Below are 18,488 nucleotides of genomic sequence, written 5' to 3' on the forward strand. Positions count from 1 at the left end.
ATACAGTGAAAGAGTTTTGGTAAAGATTTTTGAAGCTTGGCAAATTCTTTGACAAAATATTACACTTTTTTATTTTTCAAAGATAGACTGACAAGAAATTTGACAAAAGCTAATGAACATAAACAAGAATAATTTATCGATTTCAATGTCAGGTCCATTCCTGTCAATTTCAATTTATCTTGAGACTTGGTATTTATCATTGACCGTCGAAACATTCTATTGACTAAGAAAATTAACAGACTAATTTAGATCATGCCCTGACAGGTAGGCGTTAGAATAATTCGAACCCTAAGCCAAATAATAAATTTGGATTACTTTGGTATGTGTGGAACTGGCTTTAAAAAAACGCAATTCGTTACCAGTCGGCTTTTTCTATTACATGTGACGTAATAAAATAAAGTTTTATTTTTTATTTTCTTAAGGCGCTCTTCCGTTTTATTGTCTTGCAGCTAAAAATTTAAAAATTATCATACAAACTGTATGGTTACTGTGGTAAATCAATTTATGGACCTCCTTATCTAAAATCATGTAACTTGTCTATCGCTATCTTTTCCATAGAAAATAATTTAAATTATAATTGAATGTTGTCATTGAATGGCTCTAACTTTAGTTTTGTCATGTCGGATGGAAGAAGTGGCTGCAATTGTCAAAATATTTAAATACGGACAAAATTTCACATCTTTTAGTTGATCATACTTTATTATTGTAGTAATACAACAAAACTGGTTCATTCAAAAGTTATATCAAGATGACTGACTCGGAAAAAGTTAATGCCATAACTAGTATTACAAGTGTTGGAAGTCACTTGGCCCTTGAAGATCATGAAATTGATTTGAGAGCTATTGCCTCTAATCCTATTTCAATAGGAGATGTGGGAACGACTTTGACTAGTGACCAAAAATGGTTTATTTTAAGACGTTTACATTTCAATCACTTGTTATCTTTAGAAAACTTGCCAATTCAAGCAACGTTTATGATTGAAAAAATTGAGGCTTTAAATTTTGAAGAAGCAATCCAAATCTTGAAAGAAGCACTCATTGAACATGAAGATGATATTAACATTCCAACACCTGATTTGGATTTGTTAGAGAATTTGGTTTCTTTAGCAAGTACTTCAAGTTTACCTTCTACTGATATTAAAGAAAAGTTGTCTTATTCGATTAAGGAAGAGAAAAAGGATGCTTCTACTTCTTCATTTGACAGCCCAATTCAAGAAACAAAATATGATGGTGATTATCATGAAATAGTTGATTTGGATTTGCAAACTAGATTAGAAGCAGCTTTGATTGCCTATCATTCCCCTTATCCTGAAGTTAGATCTGTTACTGATCCATACGATGATCCTTCTATTCCAGTTGAAACTGTTAGAGTCTATATTGCAGGTATTATTTGGACTTGTGCTGGTGCTTTTATAAATCAATTCTTTTCAGAAAGACAACCAAGTATCTCTCTTCCTGCTTCTGTTGTTCAAATCCTTCTTTATCCAACTGGTATTTTATTAGCCAAGATCTTGCCAAAATGGAAATTTACCGTCTGGAAATATACTGTTGATTTAAATCCTGGCCCATGGTCCCATAAGGAACAGTTTTTAGCTACTTTGTTTTATTCTGTGTCTGGGGGTGTTAGTTACGTATCATATAATATCCATGTTCAAAAAATGTCTGTATTTTATGATAATACATGGGTTGATTTTGGTTATGAAACATTATTAATTTTATCCAACAATTTCTTAGGTTTTGGTTTAGCTGGTGTTATGAGAAAATTTGCAGTATATCCAGTAGAAGCCATTTGGCCTACATTATTACCTACCATTGCTTTAAACAAAGCTTTGATGCAACCAGAAAAGAGAGAGAATATTAACGGTTGGACTATTTCCAAATATTATTTTTTCTTTATCAGTTTTGCAGCTATGTTTATATATTTCTGGATTCCAAACTACCTTTTCCAAGCAATTTCATATTTTAATTGGATGACCTGGATCGCCCCAGATAATTTCAATCTTGCTATGATTACAGGTAGTATTAGTGGTTTGGGTTTAAATCCAATTGCATCATTTGATTGGAATGTATTTGATAATAACTCTGGTATGATAGTGCCATTATACAATCAAATCAACTTCTTTGTTGGTGCCGGAATTGCGTTTTTCTGTATTGTTGCTGTTTACTGGTCAAATTATAAATGGACTGGATATTTACCACTTAATTCAAATGGTTTATTTACCAATACTGGTGAGCCATATTCTGTTACAGCCATTTTGAATGAAAATGGATTACTTGACGAAGCAAAGTATCAACAAATTGGTCCACCATTCTATAGTGCAGCCAATTTGGTACTTTATGGTGCTTTTTTTTGCTATTTACCCTTTCGCTGTGGTGTATGAACTTGGAAAAAACTATAAAGCTACTGTGAAAGCCCTTAAAGGTGTATATTCTGGAATTGTGAATTACAGAAAGTCTACTTTTGAAGGCTTTACTGATCCTCATACCACTATGATGACAGCCTATCCAGAAGTTCCTGATTGGGCATTCATAGTTATTTTAATTATTTCACTTGTTTTAGCTATTATTTGTGTTGAGATCTATCCTGCTGAAACACCTGTCTGGGGTCTCTTCTTCGCCCTTGGTATTAATTTCATATTTTTAATTCCAATCACTGCTGTCTATGCCAGAACTGGTTTCTCTTTTGGTCTTAATGTTTTAGTCGAATTAATTGTTGGTTACGCTCTTCCAGGTAATGGTTTAGCTTTGAACTTCATCAAAGCATTTGGTTATAATATTGATGGGCAAGCTCAAAATTATATTACTGATCAAAAGATGGCTCATTATGTTAAGATTCCTCCAAGAGCTTTATTCAGAGCACAGATTATTTCGGTTTTCATAACATCTTTTGTACAATTAGGAGTTCTTAATTTTGCTATTTCAAGTATCAAGAATTATTGTGATCCTCATAACACGCAAAAATTTACTTGCCCAGGGGCAAGAACATTTTACAGTGCTTCGATCTTGTGGGGTGTCATTGGACCAAAGAGAGTCTTCAACGGATTATATCCAATTTTGCAATATTGTTTCCTAATTGGTTTCTTGTTAGCAATTCCATGTCTTATTTTCAAAAAATTCGGGCCAAAAAAGCTTACGAAGTACTTCGAACCAACACTTGTTATTGGTGGATTCCTTATTTATGCTCCTTATAATTTAACATATTATTGGGGTAGTCTTTACTTATCCATTGGTTTTATGTGGTATGCTAAGAATAGGTATCCAGCTTGGTGGCAGAAGTATAATTATATTTTGATTTCTGGTGTTCATGCAGGTATTGCTTTCTCTGGACTTATCCAATTCTTTGCTGTTCAGTATAAGGAGGTTGATATAAACTGGTGGGGTAATATCGTTTCATTTTCGGGTATTGATGCTGGATATGGTCGTCAATTTGTTGTTGATCCAGCTACTGCTCCAGATGGTTACTTTGGTCCAAGAATTGGTCACTTCCCATGATCTTCTTGTTGTTTTACTTTTAATTTCAATTATTCCACTGGATGTTGATCATCTAGTTCAATTCTTTATTGTGTTTATCTTTGCCTTTTTGCTGCAAAAATTTTTCTATAGTTAATTTCTATATTTATTTTACTTTAATGTATGAATATCATATAGCCGTTAATTTTTATTTAATCGTTAATTTATTTATCATACCATAAGTTTTGATTCCTCTTACGATATATAACAATATTATACATGAACATAGTATAAATCTCACTTATCTTGTTAGCTAATAATTGAGTGGGGTCTAAGTTTAGAGTTTGAAAAATATCACAAAATCCTCAGTTAAGATAGAATCAGTAAATATCTTCGCAATTTGCACAACTTCAAAATTCTTAGACAAAGGCCCTTTGGCATCCAAGTGCATAATGCATTTTACGATACATATTCGGGGAGCCGTTCCCTCAGAGTATTTTCAAAAATGAAATCATAATCGTGGAAAATTCAGCATTTCCCGAGAATCAAGTCACGATGAAAGCCTTAATTTTGAAGGCATGGTATTAAAAGAGAAAAGTGGAGTAGTTGAAGTAGTAAAGAGCGGGTAATTATATTGAAGCGCAATTCACAACCTATTTATATATACCGATAAATTCCACGGGATATTGCAGTTTTATTTTATGAGAAACTAGAAACAGTTATTGTGACATTGATTGAATGATTCTAATCTTTACTAAAATAAGAATTGTTGCAGTGAAGCTCGCCATTGACAATCATTGCAACTTTAGCGATAAAGTTGAAATCCCGACAAGCTTATTTTTGTATCCAACTAGCGACATACTGATTGAAGAGGTGCGACATTTTGTCCTCGTGACCAGATTCTCATCACAAGACAACATTCACCTTATATTACATCACAAGCTATTGAAATAAAGCACCATTACAATATGTTTCTATGCAACTAATACTCGACTTCATACATAAATATCTCGATAATTTGTTGATATCATAATTTTGCAGTTTTTTATCGCCATAGTTGAACTCACCACCATATTCATATTTCATCTACTACATTTGGAACATCCCCAGCTCAAGAATTCTTGGGTAACATGCAAAACTTGCTAGTAGTAAATCAAATATTTTTTGTCTGGAAAGTGATAACCTGTAAACTCACTTCCTAATTAGTAAACAAGTCATCCATTTTGAGAACCTCGACCTGTATACAAGAAATCTCATTAAATTGCCACTATTTTAGGAGTATCCTTTAACTATGGTGACTTCATCAGGATAGTGTGTAGGTGAAAAAAAAGGCTGAACAATCTTTGTTACCACAAATTGCTCTTTTGTAATTACAACTATTTCCATCTTCTTCTTCTTCATTTCTACTTCTTCTCTAGTTAGTTACTTGAGTCAATCATATAAATACTATCCTCTATCCAAACAATCCATCATTGCATCAATTCATCGAATATCCTTTTTATTCATTTCCTTTTACTCCATCCTTTATCCGCCCTTGCCCCCCCCGCCTTCTCAGACGATAAAGCTTAGATAGACCGATAATATAATCATTACTCATACTTATACTTTACATCATTCCTAATTAGTCATGAAGTTCTCCTTATCACTTTTAACTACCATTGCCACTGCTTTACTTGCATTACCAGTTGACGCCGGTAAACATTCAGCTTCATTAAAGAGAGTTCCACTAGAAGATACTTTAGATGCAAACACTTTTAGTGAATATACTAATGCTTTATCCAACAAGTATTTGAATTTATTTAATGCTGCTAACGGTAATCCAACCAATCAAGTTATCTTAGGTGGTTCTAATCCTGCAAATGAAGCTCAAGTTCCATTTGTTCAAAAAAGTGGTCATGATGTTCCTTTAACCAATTATTTAAATGCTCAATATTTCACTGAAATTGAATTAGGTTCTCCTCCTCAACCTTTTAAAGTTATCTTAGATACTGGTTCTTCTAACTTATGGGTTCCATCTCAAGATTGTTCCTCTTTGGCTTGTTTCTTACATGCTAAATATGATCATGACTCATCTTCAACTTATAAAGCTAATGGTTCTGAATTCTCCATTCAATATGGTAGTGGTTCTATGGAAGGTTATGTTTCTCAAGATACTTTAAAGATTGGTGATTTAGTTATTCCAAAACAAGATTTTGCTGAAGCTACTTCTGAACCAGGTTTAGCATTTGCATTTGGTAAATTCGATGGTATTTTAGGTTTAGCTTATGATACTATTTCAGTTAATAAGATTATTCCACCAATTTATAATGCCATTAATCAAGGTTTATTAGATTACCCTCAATTTGCTTTCTACTTAGGTGATACTGAAAAAGATGAAAATGATGGTGGTTTAGCCACCTTTGGTGGTTATGATGCCAGTGCTTTTACTGGTAAAATCACTTGGTTACCAGTTAGAAGAAAGGCTTATTGGGAAGTTTCATTCGAAGGTATTGGTTTAGGTGATGAATTTGCTGAATTAAAGAACACTGGTGCTGCTATTGATACTGGTACTTCATTAATTACTTTACCATCTTCATTAGCCGAAATCATTAATGCTAAGATTGGTGCTACTAAATCTTGGTCTGGTCAATACCAAATTGAATGTGAAAAGAAGGAAACTTTACCAGATTTAACCTTAAACTTTGCCGGTTATAACTTTACTTTAGCTGCTAGTGACTATATCTTAGAAGTTGGTGGTTCATGTATTTCAGTTTTCACCCCAATGGATTTCCCAAAACCAATTGGTGATTTAGCTATTGTTGGTGATGCTTTCTTAAGAAGATATTATTCCATTTACGATTTAAAGAAAGATGCTGTTGGTTTAGCTGCTGCTAAATAGGTATAATTTTATCAATAATTCGGTTTCACTTCTTTTTTAACAATCAAAAAATCAAAAAAATTGCTTTATCCTTACGTTTTTTATTCATTTTCATCGTTTTTTTTTATATATACTTGCTTTTCGCTTTCGTAATCCTTTTACTATTTTAGAATCCGAACGATTCTATGAAAGGTAAGTGTGTCATTTATTGCTATAAAAATTGCTTATATACCATTATATCATCATTTGAATTCCATTTAATATACTAAAAATAAAATCTTAACTTTATTAAACTGTAGTATGGTAGTAATAATATGTAGTCAATTCGATATATATTTCTCACAGGGTTCAGTGCAGAAATTTGAGGGTGCAACGTGAAAAACAAAAATAAATGGCTGGTTAAAAGCTGCAAAAAAATATCTTGAACAATGCGATTTTTCTAGCCAGCCCAGTGTATACTCCTGAGATCAATGGATCAGGCTTGGTATCCAAACACGATTACTTTGTGCAATAGATTATATAGCCTCATATCATGATTTCAAGTTGGAATTTGTTTAAATCTATATTTCACATTCTTCTGAAAAGTTACTTTACCTTACACAACTCTACTCCTGAAACGAACTATTGATCATATCTAATTCCACAAATGTTAATAAATAAATATCCAAATCAGCATCGAAGTATGTTGACAGTGAAACCACAACCTCCTCCACTTCCACCTTTTAAACCAAGTCCTCCTCGATCTACGATTGCCTCACAGTTGTATCCTCATAATACTTCACATTCCTCACAACACTTGCTAGGATCAACCACTGGATCTGATACTGATTCAAGCTTAGTCATGAGTTTAAACATGAGTAAAACAACCATTGACAAACCTCCTCAAGGTTCAAATTCTGAAACTTTACATAATCTAGAAGTTGAATCTGTCTCAACCACCTCGAATCCCATTTCATTTCCATATGCTTTGATATTTGACAACACTAATCATAATAATAATTCCATGGACACATTCAGTTTATTGAACAGGTTCAATAGTGATGAAGGTCCTAAATATCCCAATACTCAACATATATCAACACCTAAGAAACAACAACCTGACAACTCAGTAGACAAGTTACCTAATTCAAGTCGAGCACCAACCATTATTAAAAATGAACCTGAAAATAATATGCATATCAAAAAGTATCCATCAAATGATGATTCTTTATTTAATCAAGTTCCAAAAAGATTTTCTCAATTTATCATAGATCAACAAGTTCCATATATTGCCCAAAGGTTGGATAACTTAAGTGATGGAACTCCTTCTGTGAATAGTGATGATGTGGGATATCAAAAATCATTTAATAATAATTCCAAGTTAAAACCGATCACTTCAGTGAGCTTATCCAAGGACTTCACTGATTCACAGTCTCACTATAACGGATCACAGGCCACGATTTTCTCAACCAGACCTGAACAAAGTGATATACAATTACATAAAAGAAAATCCAAGTCCAAGTCTAAACCAAAATCAAAATTAAGATTTAATAGAGCAAATACCAATCTCGATGATGATGCACTTTATGCAGCATTATCCAACACATCAACATTAACAAGACACAATGCAATAAAAAGAAAAGAAGGTGGGCTACTTTATAGACTTAAGCTTAGATTTGCAAAGTTAATAAAGAAGTTAAATTTCATAAAGTTCAAAAATTTCAAAGCTTCGACAAAGAGATTCGGTAGATCAAGTTCAATGAAGAGACAAAAGACAAAGACTTTAAAGAGAAAATTTAGAGAAAATCCAAGAAACGTTAGTATTAGAAATATCACTGCAAACAATAGAATCAAATCAATCTCTGCACCATTGAATAATCCAAACTTAGGTGATGGTAATGAAGCTGAAAGAGTACAATCATTAGATGATAAATTGAAGTTTTTAGCAGGAGCTCCATCTGAAAATGTTTATATTTCAAATCAACCACAACCAAATCCACAAGATGGGAAATTAAGTCATTTATCAGCATATATCGATGAACAACAGGCTCAGTACGTAGATGATTTATTACCTAGATCACAAACCATTCAATATCAAAGAAATCCATTAGCAGAGTACCTGCCTCCTGATGATAAGATTCAATTACCTGAATTCCAAAATGAAATTGATAATCAGCTTATGAGAAACGTTGGTGATGGTGAAGATGCTGCAAGTGAAAGTGAAAGTGTTGCACCACTTCCACCTCCACATTTAAGTAATGAACAAAGTTTGGATTATTCAAAATTCCAAGGTATGGATGTACCTAACTTATGGAGAACCTACTTAAGAAATGTAATAAGTAAGAGAATATTATTGAGACAAGAGATAAGTTTGTATCATAATTATGTGGCTGATAATGAACAACAGCAACAACATCTTCCACAAGAAATCACTGATGAAAAAGCAACTACTCAACGAGGTTCGGTCAGTGAAGTTATTCAAAGTGAATATGGAGTATACTCTAGTGTCAAAGCTTCTACAATCCTGGACACACCAAGTGAATTACAATCTATTGCATCTGAAGAAGACATGAATACAACTGAAGAAGAAAATTTCAAGAACCATTACTTGAATAGAAGATCAATCTTAGGTGATATGTTAGAATATGATTCTGATAGTGATCTGTATCAATCCAATTCAGTATATTCTGGATCAACCAATACTAATCAACCACCATCTGTTATCGATAGTGTTAGATCTGAAGTTCTTGTTCAAAGATATGGAACACAAACTAAGAGAAATACAAAGGGTAATCTTAACGTTCTTGATCAAAGAAGAATACATACGCAACCAACTATGCAACCACAATTAGCCATCAAGAGATCTAGTGGCTTTCAACACAATCTAAATGATTTAAATGATTATAGAACTACATAGACTATTTATAATGATATAATTAATAAAAGGGGAACATTCATTATGAGAAATTTATATATACAAGTAAAAAAAATAAAGATAAGTATACGGACTAAACTAAAATGAAGCTCCATTATATACAACAAATAAATACAATATGAAAAAGTAAGCTTCAATCAATATTAGTGAAGAACAAAAGTTAAAATTTTGTCCTTGATATGTTCATCTTCTTTTTTGAAGACATAGTTAAAATGAAAAATAAGAAAAAGTTTAAATGATTTTAATCATACTTAGTTCTTTGGTTCTTCAGATGAAGATTCACTACTTCCTTCGTTGTTCTTGTATAATTTTTCAAAAACTTTTAAGGATTCGTTTTGTAATTCTTCAGTCTTGGTCTTTAATTCAGCTGGGTCAACTTCTTCACCAGCTTGAGCTTTAAGAACAATTTCTCTTAAGGAAGCAATTTGTTCTCTGACTTTATCAGCATCGGCGGTTTCAACTTTATCTTTGAATTCGTTTAATGAGTTTTCAGTATCATTACATAATTGATCAGCTCTGTTGGCGTTTTCAATAGCTTCTCTTCTAGCTTTATCAGATTCAGCGAATTTTTCAGCATCATTGACCATCTTTTCAATTTCAGCGTCAGATAAACCAGATGAACCAGCAACGGTAATAGAAGCATCCTTGTTAGAAGCCTTATCACGGGCAGAAACCTTGATAATACCATCGGTATCAATATCAAAGGTAACTTTAATTTGTGGAACACCCTTTGGAGCTGGTGGAATACCAGATAAGGTAAAGTTACCAATTAATTTGTTATCTCTAGTTAATTCTCTTTCACCTTGGAAAACTCTGATTTCAACAGAAGTTTGACCAGCAGAAGCAGTGGAGAAAATTTGAGATTTCTTGGCTGGAATAGTAGTATTTCTTGAGATTAATCTAGCAAAAACACCACCCATAGTTTCAATACCTAAAGATAATGGAGTAACATCTAATAAGACAACATCAGTAACTTCACCGGCTAAGATACCACCTTGAATGGCAGCACCCATAGCAACAGCTTCATCTGGGTTAACAGCTTTAGATGGTTCTTTACCGAAAATAGATTTAACGGTTTCAATAACCTTTGGCATTCTTGACATACCACCAACTAAGATAACTTCAGAGATATCAGAAGTGGCTAAACCGGCATCCTTTAAGGCTTTCTTACATGGATCAACGGTTCTCTTGATTAATGGATCAACTAAGTTTTCAAATTGAGATCTTGAAATCTTTTGGTTGATATGTTTTGGACCTGAAGCATCAGCAGTGATGAAAGGTAAGTTAATTTCAGTGGAAACGGTAGATGATAATTCAATCTTGGCTTTTTCAGCGGCTTCTCTGATTCTTTGAATGGCCATTCTATCTTTTTCTAAATCAATACCAGATTCTTTTTTGAAAGTTTCAACAATGTTTCTAACGACGGCAATATCGAAATCTTCACCACCTAAATGGGTATCACCATTGGTAGATTTAACTTCGAAAACACCGGCACCGATATCTAAGATAGAGATATCGAAAGTACCACCACCTAAATCGAAGACAGCAACGACTTCACCATCATTCTTTTCTAAACCATAAGCTAAAGCAGCAGCAGTTGGTTCGTTAACAACTCTTAAAACGTTTAACCCAACAATCTTACCGGCATCTTTGGTAGCTTGTCTTTGAGCATCATTGAAATAAGCTGGACAAGTAACAACGGCATTTTTAACGGTTTTACCAAGATTGGCTTCAGCAGTTTCTTTCATTTTATTTAAAATGAAACCACCAATTTGTTGTGGAGAGTATTTTTCACCTCTGGCTTCAATCCAAGCATCACCATTTTCATGTTTAACAATGTGGTAAGGAACTTGTTTAATATCTCTTTGAACTTCTTTATCTTCGTAACGACGACCGATTAATCTCTTGGTAGCAAATAAAGTATTTTCAGGATTGACAACAGCTTGACGTTTAGCTGGAATACCAACTAATCTTTCACCTTCTTTGGTGAAGGCAACAATGGATGGAGTAGTTCTACCACCTTCAGAGTTTTCAATAATTTTTGGAACTTTACCTTCCATGATGGCAACAGCTGAATTAGTGGTACCTAAATCAATACCAATAACTGGACCACCTGGGGCAGCAGTTGAGTTGGCACGAGCAAAGGCTGGGAAACCACGAGTGACGTTTTTAACTGAATTTCTAGCAGACAACATTTTCCTATCAATGACTTAACAATGAAAGTTTTAATCTATATAAATCTAATTCAAAGTAATTGAAAGTTGAAAGTTGAAAAATCGAATTCGTCGCCAGTTTAACTTCTTTTTTTTTTTGGTTAATATGAGAAATTTTTTTTGTCATTGAATTAAATTTACCCGGAAATCGCAACCGCCGAATATTCGAGAATTTTTTCTTCTCTCACTCACTCATGTTTTGCGGTCATTCACAAATTTTAGTATGAGGTAATTCATAAGGAGTATGGTGATGAGTTCACGTGCGAGCAGTATACTACAAACAATTATGAATTTTAAAACATTATAATGGTATTTGATTGAAGTAATTCATAGTTATACATAGTGGAATAGATTTTAGAAAAAGTAATGAAGAAAAAAACAGGTGAATTGATCGAATTAGTTCAGTCATAGGAGCCGGCTCGGTAAGCTAATATACAAAAAAGTTATAACACTAAATCAAAATTATTAAAAAAAAAACGCAACAACAATACGTAAACAGATAGAATTGAAGTCTGACTCTTCATGAAAGTAAATCACTAGGTAAGTTACCATTCATAACCCATGTCAAAGACTTTTCACCTCTGAATTCTTCAATATAACTGATGATTTCATCAGATTGTTTACCGTATTTAATACTTCCACGATCAATGGCATCACATAACTTCTTTCTTCTTTGAAATCTCTTTGATTCTTTCGATCTTGAATCTCCTCTCCATTCATGTTTTCCATACTTTACATCCATATCTTTCAATGGTGGTTGACCTCGGAATCCTTTAGTAAATTCTTCATATATTTCTTTAACTGATGCGGGATTTTGTAAGAAATCAACCACTATATTAGGTCTCTTACTTGATGATCTCGAAATATCAGAATTATTCCCAGCTTGATCAGATGTTATATCATGTTTACGTTTATGTTGTTTCTTAGTCTTTTCTTGATGTTCAACATGCGCTTGTTGTTGTGCTTGTTCATGAGCTTGTACTGCTGCGGCAGCAGCGGCAACTTGTTGTAATTGAGGATCCATATTACCATCTAAAGCCAGTTGACCAATATCTTGATGGGATGATAACACTTGTTGATCGACTTGATTACGAACTTGTTCTTGAACTTCATTAACTTGATCATGATCATGGTCCAATACATTATCTTGAACATTCAGTAATGAGTTAAGAATAGACTCTTGATTCTTATTACCAAAATAATCAGTGATAATAGTAGTCAATCTCTCGATCTTATTGTTTTGAAACTCTATCAATTGTCTTAAATAAGCAACTTCATCTGATAAAGCATTCACTTTTTCATTTTCTAATTTCAGTAGAGCATCCTCCAATCGTTCAACAGCATGATGACCAAAACTACCATCGTCGGTATTTCTATTTGAGGATTGATGTGAGCCTGATAACATTGTACGGGAAGCTAAAGTGGATAGTTTTGATGATGTATGATGCTTATCACTTAATGTATCCATCACTTTGATTGCAAAATGTCGGATAGGAACCATCAAAATGTAAACAACGAAACATTTTTTTAAAAAGGAGACTTTTTTTAGAGGGAGAAGGAGGAGTAACAGACAAATTCTTGATTCCTGTATATAATATTATGGTATCATTATTATATATTATATATACAATTAACTATTATCAATCAGAATTATTACCATCACCATCGTCATCATCAGCTACAGATGAGTCGTATTGAACACTTTGTGGACTGGGTTGATCAGAGTAACCTTGTTCTTGATCAGATTGATCTTGAAGATCGGAATCATTTCCCATTTCATCAGATTGTGGTTGTTCTTGATCTATGTCATCCAGATACGGACTTTGTTGTTCCTCGGAATAATTTTCTTCTTGTTGTATTTGTTCGGGGTCTGGTTTGGCATTGGCGTTTGAATAAGTACTATGATTAAGGTCCTCACTAGAATGTTGATGATCGTATCCTATTTCCCCTTCATCGTCATACTGTTCGTATTCTTGTGATTGTGGAGGATTATTCTCCTGAGATGCATATTCTACACCTTCAGATTGTACTCTATCATTATTATCAGAATAATATCCTGAGGAATATGATCCAGATCTTGATCTTGAATCCCATTGATTCTCATTGGTCTCCTCTTGTCCTTCTCTTTCGGAATAATAATCATGTTGTTCATCATACCGTTGATTGTCGTCTCCTTCATGGTAAGAACCCTTCTCATCGCCACTTTGTGGATAATCATCATATTCATTCGAATCATATGACCTTCTATCATCAGAATAATATGTACCCGCTTCATCAGAATAATATTCTCCTTGTTCGCCTTGTTGTTGATCCATATCTTCTGGATATGGAGAGCGATATTCACCATTATCTGAATAATAAGCATCCGAATGATCTTCTTCTCTTTCATCTTGTCTTTTATTACCTTCATACTGTGGATTTTCATCATTATATGAATCATATGAATCAGACGAATATCGTCTTTCATTCTCATCATAATCTGAATATCTATATGCACCATTATAATCATCGTTATTATTACCTTCTACTTCAGGCTCATATCCCATTTCAGTTCTGAAAAATTCGTCATAATCAATATAGTTGGTTGGTAAATCCTTTCCAAACATAGCTAATATCCCCACTCTATAACCTGAAGACTTTATATATATGATTCGACAACAAGCTTCTGTACCAAAGTACCTCTTCGTCACTTCCCGCAATTGATCTAAATTCAGACTCTTTGGTAAAAATAATGCTATATTTTGAGTATATTGTAACATCAGTTCAAGAAGTTTATCTATGGCAAATGGTTCCATTTGATATAAGTCGAATTCATTTGATCCTCTATTATATGATGTACCACCCCATGGAGGTGAGCAGAATATCATATCAAATGTTGTATCGATATCTTCCAGTTTTCTTAAATGTTCAGGAATCCAGGACGTTGAAACTGATTCATCATCTCCCTCTGCACTCATTTCATTCCAATCACCAACATGAGTCCATATTCTATCTGCAACCTCATAAACTTCTGCATTATGAACCGTACATTGAACATTTATGTCTTTGATATCTATACCTCCAACATTATCAAATAAATATGCGAATTGAATTGTATTACCACCCCCACCACAACAAACATCTAGTATATTGTTACAGTCTGGTAAAAGATATTTGATAAGACTGGCACTGAATTGTGCAATTGATTCTGGAGTAACTGAATACCATAATTCTGATGTCATATAAATACCATCATCAAATCTACTAAATAACTTATACCTTCTACCCCAGAATTTCTTACAATTTCTTGGTAAAGTATGATAAGTATGCATTAATAATTCTTCCCCATCAACAGCTTCGTTTTTGTTTTTTCTATTTCGTGACTTCTTATTCTTTTTACGTTTGTTTGTACTCCATCCTTCTTCCTCTTCGACCTTTACTGGTACTATTTCTTCATCTCCATTAGTTTCATTCCCAGCAACTTCCTCAGTTTTTAAATTATCCAGTATATTGTCATCATCTTCACCTGAAGATGAATCTGAATCTGAATCTGAATCTGACTCTGACTCTTGATCTGATTCCAGTTTAACTTGGCTAACTTCTGCAGTTTGTGAATTATCCAGTACAACTTCATTCTCGTCATCTTTTATTGATTCTGACTCCTCCTTTATATCTGTTCTTTCTCCATCCACTATTTCTTCGGTTCTTGAATCATCCAGCACATATTCACCTATTGACTCTATCACAGCAGTATGTGAACCTTTCTCTTCGTATTCACTTCGCCTTCTCTTTGAATCATTTAGATCATCATCACTCATTTCACGCTTTATACCTCTGGGGGTCGAATCTTCTCCTTCAATTTCATCATTATCACTTATCTCCACATTTTCGTTATCTTCTTCTCCTTTTATTCGATCTCTCTTATTATTCTTATTATTTTCTTCCCTACTCATAATCAATTCATATCTGTGTCAATTAACTTATCCAAAGCATCTTTGAAACATTTATAAAACTAAACTGAAAAAATAAATACACACAAAAATGAGCACAAAACAATACGAGAAATCAGATTCTTTGATTCCAAAAAAGATTTGCAACCTTGTATTAATCATTGATTTATTATTAACATAAACAATCTAAAATATCAAATTATGAAGAGAAAAGTATACATATTAGGAAGAACTAAAAAAAAATATACAATATTAATATTACATGAAACATTATCGAACCCAAAATCAAACTTAAATTTTGTAAATCTTACCTTCACCAGAGAAAATCTTGTTTTCTTGAACCATTTGCTCTAAAGCAGCACTGATTTCAGCTTCAGAGAAGACTTCTTCTTGTGGTAATTCGGAATTAATAGCTTCAACTACACTTTCGACTGGAGCTGCACTATCTTCATTATCAAATAATGGAGATCTGATAATTCTTGACATAGTAGTAACAAACGCAGCATATCTACCGGAGTTTATACCACTATCAGAACCAGCGTTTCCATGAGCAGTAGTTTCAGCTAATGGTTGAATATCATTAGAAATACGTAAGTTATCAAGATCATGTTCGACATTTTCTTCATTTTCTTGGTTTTCGTTTCCTGTGTAATCTTCTGTTGGTGGTGGGGTAAGTGATGGAGTTCTTTCTTGGACAGAAGCTCTAGCTTGTGCTCTCAATCTGGTTCTTGTGGTACTTGGTCTTACTGGTGCTTCATCCTCTGATTCATCTTCTGATGATTCTGGTTCTGATTCTGAATCAAGAACAGTCTTTTGTTTCTTAGCTTTTGATTTTCTTGTAATTTCTTTGAATAAAGCGAATCTTAATAATTCTTCAGCAATTTTAGCATCCTTAATATCAATAGTCTTGGAAAGTCTAACTTTGGCATGAGCAGTAGACAAACGAATTAAAGTTTCTAAAGTTCTAGCAGTGATTGGAGCAGTATGTCTTTGATTATTATCGATTAAATCATTTCTTAATGATGAGTAAGTAGATACAATATAGTCTGAAGCACGTTGAGTTAAGACTGGCTTTATTCTTTGCTTTGAATATTGGATATATTTCTTTAAGAATGGGATTGATAAAATAGTTGGAGATTTCTTTGATGATCTTGATACATTGACACCAGTATGTAATAATGAATTGAATTTTTCAAAAATCGGTTGTTCTTTTTCTTCTTGTTCAAGAGCTAATTCATCACCAACTGCTAATGATAAGGTTGACTTTTCACGAATTGGTTCACCTTCTAATAAACCTGGTGGTATAAATCTATGCATTCTTAAAACATGTTCTGAAATAATTCTATCTCTTGTTGGTTGAACATCATCAGTAACCACGAATAATAAATCGAAACGTGATAATAATGAATCTGGTAAGGCAATATTCTTATGAGGATCTTTATGAACATCATATTGACCAAACACTGGATTGGCAGCTGCAATAACTGAACAACGAGCATTTAATGAAGTGTGAATACCAGCTTTAGCAATAGTAACAGTTTGTTGTTCCATAACTTCATGAATAGCCACACGATCGATATCGGACATTTTATCGAATTCATCAATACACACAATCCCTCTATCAGCTAAAACCATAGCACCGGCTTCTAATCTTCTTTCACCAGTTTCTTTATCAGTGGTAACAGCTGCAGTTAAACCAACACCTGAAGAACCTCTACCAGTGGTTGCAATGGCTAATGAAGCAGTATTTAAAACAAATCTTAACATTTGAGATTTAGCAGTAGATGGATCCCCAACCATTAAAATATTAATATCCCCTCTTAAATGAGTACCATTATCTAAATTCTTTTCAACCCCACCTAACAACATTAATAAGACTGCTTTTTTAATATAATCAAAACCATAAATTGAAGGAGCTAATGAAGTAGCTAAAATTTCAAAAATTTTCTTTTCCTTGGATAATTTATTAATATTTCTAATATCTTGATCAGTTAATTTTTCATTAGCTGCAACCCCAGTAGATCTGGCATGTAATGGATATACAGAATTAGCTAAGATAACAGTTCTGAATGAGGAGTTGTTGTTGGCACCACCACCAAGGGCACGATAAACACCAACAATTTGAATACGATCACCAGGTTTGGTTAAATCGACTAAATCATCATCTAAGATAACATCTACAGATCTTGGTAATTGACCTGCTGGAGCAGTTTCTGGCATTTCTTGAACTGAAATTTTTTGATGATCTCTATAAGTTGAATAACCATATTCGGTGGATAATTTATGACCATCAGCATCTTCAGTTGGATATACTGCTGGAGTTGAAATTGGATCGAAAGATGTGGTTTGATCTCTATATTCTCTGGCATGGAATCTACTTGTTTCTTCAGCATAGTGAACAGATCTAATAATCTTTGGACGAACTAAGGAAGCTCTAGTTACAATACCTTCAATAGAAATCAATTTAGAAAGATGATTGGAATTGATTGATCTTGCACTGACATGATGATCACCAAATGAACCTTTAAATGATAAATAAAATTGTTGATTTGGGTCGTATTCTTCAATTTCTGGATCGGAAGGATCATAAATCGTAAGAACAGTATCTCTTAAAGCTCTTTCACAAGCTGGTAAATATTCAGCAGGAGAGTTTAATAATCCTAACCAGAATTCTTTATCAAAGTCTCTAACGTCATCAATGGTTACACTTAAACGATATTTGCTTTTCTTTAACATTTCTTTAATGACAGTTCTATAAGTTGAACCATCAGAATCAACTCTATCCAAGAACTCTTGGAATCTTCTCACTCTATCCCCAAAGATAGCATCAACAGGTTGATCAATGAATTGTGACTCATCCATCTTGATAGTTGTATATGACTGTTTTGATCTGATCAATTGTTGAATTCAAGTAAAGGAAACTATGGTTTAATGAAAGTTTTCAATTCGTCTTTTTTTTTATTTTTACAACAAGAAGGAGTTGGCAAAAAAAAAGATATTGAAAAAAGACGCGTTCAATTAATTTTCCCAATTGGGATTAATTTTGATGTTTTTGGAATGAGGACACGACCGAGCTTAATTAGAAAAGAGGTAAACTATATATGGTTGCAATCTACAAAGAATGAT

At 33.3% G+C, this 18,488-nt stretch overlaps 7 protein-coding genes across 7 annotated transcripts; 3 read left to right on the forward strand and 4 right to left on the reverse strand. All coding sequences in view use genetic code 12, as the record gives it.

Annotated features, from left to right (window-relative positions):
• Positions 1-748: 748 nt before the first annotated feature.
• Positions 749-3,491, forward strand: DFJ63DRAFT_322309 (OPT oligopeptide transporter protein-domain-containing protein; the record flags this gene model as incomplete). The annotated part of the gene is made up of 2 exons (XM_064907419.1): positions 749-2,339; positions 2,401-3,491. 2 exons carry the CDS (start codon positions 749-751, stop codon positions 3,489-3,491), a joined length of 2,682 nt encoding a protein of 893 aa, XP_064764036.1.
• A 1,585-nt stretch (positions 3,492-5,076) lies between these two features.
• Positions 5,077-6,327, forward strand: APR1 (proteinase A; the record flags this gene model as incomplete). The annotated part of the gene is made up of 1 exon (XM_064907420.1): positions 5,077-6,327. One exon carries the CDS (start codon positions 5,077-5,079, stop codon positions 6,325-6,327), a length of 1,251 nt encoding a protein of 416 aa, XP_064764037.1.
• Positions 6,328-6,590: 263 nt separating this feature from the next.
• On the forward strand, positions 6,591-9,212 carry DFJ63DRAFT_317993 (uncharacterized protein). The gene has a single exon (XM_064906889.1). It carries the CDS (start codon positions 6,953-6,955, stop codon positions 9,200-9,202), a length of 2,250 nt encoding a protein of 749 aa, XP_064764038.1. The 5' UTR covers positions 6,591-6,952; the 3' UTR covers positions 9,203-9,212.
• SSC1 (Hsp70 family ATPase) lies at positions 9,213-10,761 on the reverse strand (the record flags this gene model as incomplete). Its single annotated transcript, XM_064906890.1, has 1 exon — positions 9,213-10,761. A coding segment is annotated over one exon (1,290 nt), but the record flags the coding sequence as incomplete, so codon positions are not given.
• A 1,192-nt stretch (positions 10,762-11,953) lies between these two features.
• On the reverse strand, positions 11,954-12,838 carry DFJ63DRAFT_334282 (uncharacterized protein; the record flags this gene model as incomplete). The annotated part of the gene is made up of 1 exon (XM_064908008.1): positions 11,954-12,838. The coding sequence occupies one exon, from the start codon at positions 12,836-12,838 to the stop codon at positions 11,954-11,956; it is 885 nt and encodes a 294-aa protein (XP_064764040.1).
• A 1,285-nt stretch (positions 12,839-14,123) lies between these two features.
• Positions 14,124-14,744, reverse strand: DFJ63DRAFT_284097 (RNA methyltransferase; the record flags this gene model as incomplete). The annotated part of the gene is made up of 1 exon (XM_064904772.1): positions 14,124-14,744. A coding segment is annotated over one exon (621 nt), but the record flags the coding sequence as incomplete, so codon positions are not given.
• Positions 14,745-15,509: 765 nt separating this feature from the next.
• MCM3 (MCM DNA helicase complex subunit) lies at positions 15,510-18,483 on the reverse strand. Its single transcript, XM_064909187.1, has one exon. It carries the CDS (start codon positions 18,222-18,224, stop codon positions 15,654-15,656), a length of 2,571 nt encoding a protein of 856 aa, XP_064764042.1. The 5' UTR covers positions 18,225-18,483; the 3' UTR covers positions 15,510-15,653.
• Positions 18,484-18,488: the final 5 nt, after the last annotated feature.

The sequence above is a fragment of the Scheffersomyces coipomensis genome, assembly GCF_036884675.1.
Source record: "Scheffersomyces coipomensis strain NRRL Y-17651 chromosome Unknown DFJ63scaffold_2, whole genome shotgun sequence".
NCBI lineage: Eukaryota > Fungi > Ascomycota > Pichiomycetes > Serinales > Debaryomycetaceae > Scheffersomyces > Scheffersomyces coipomensis.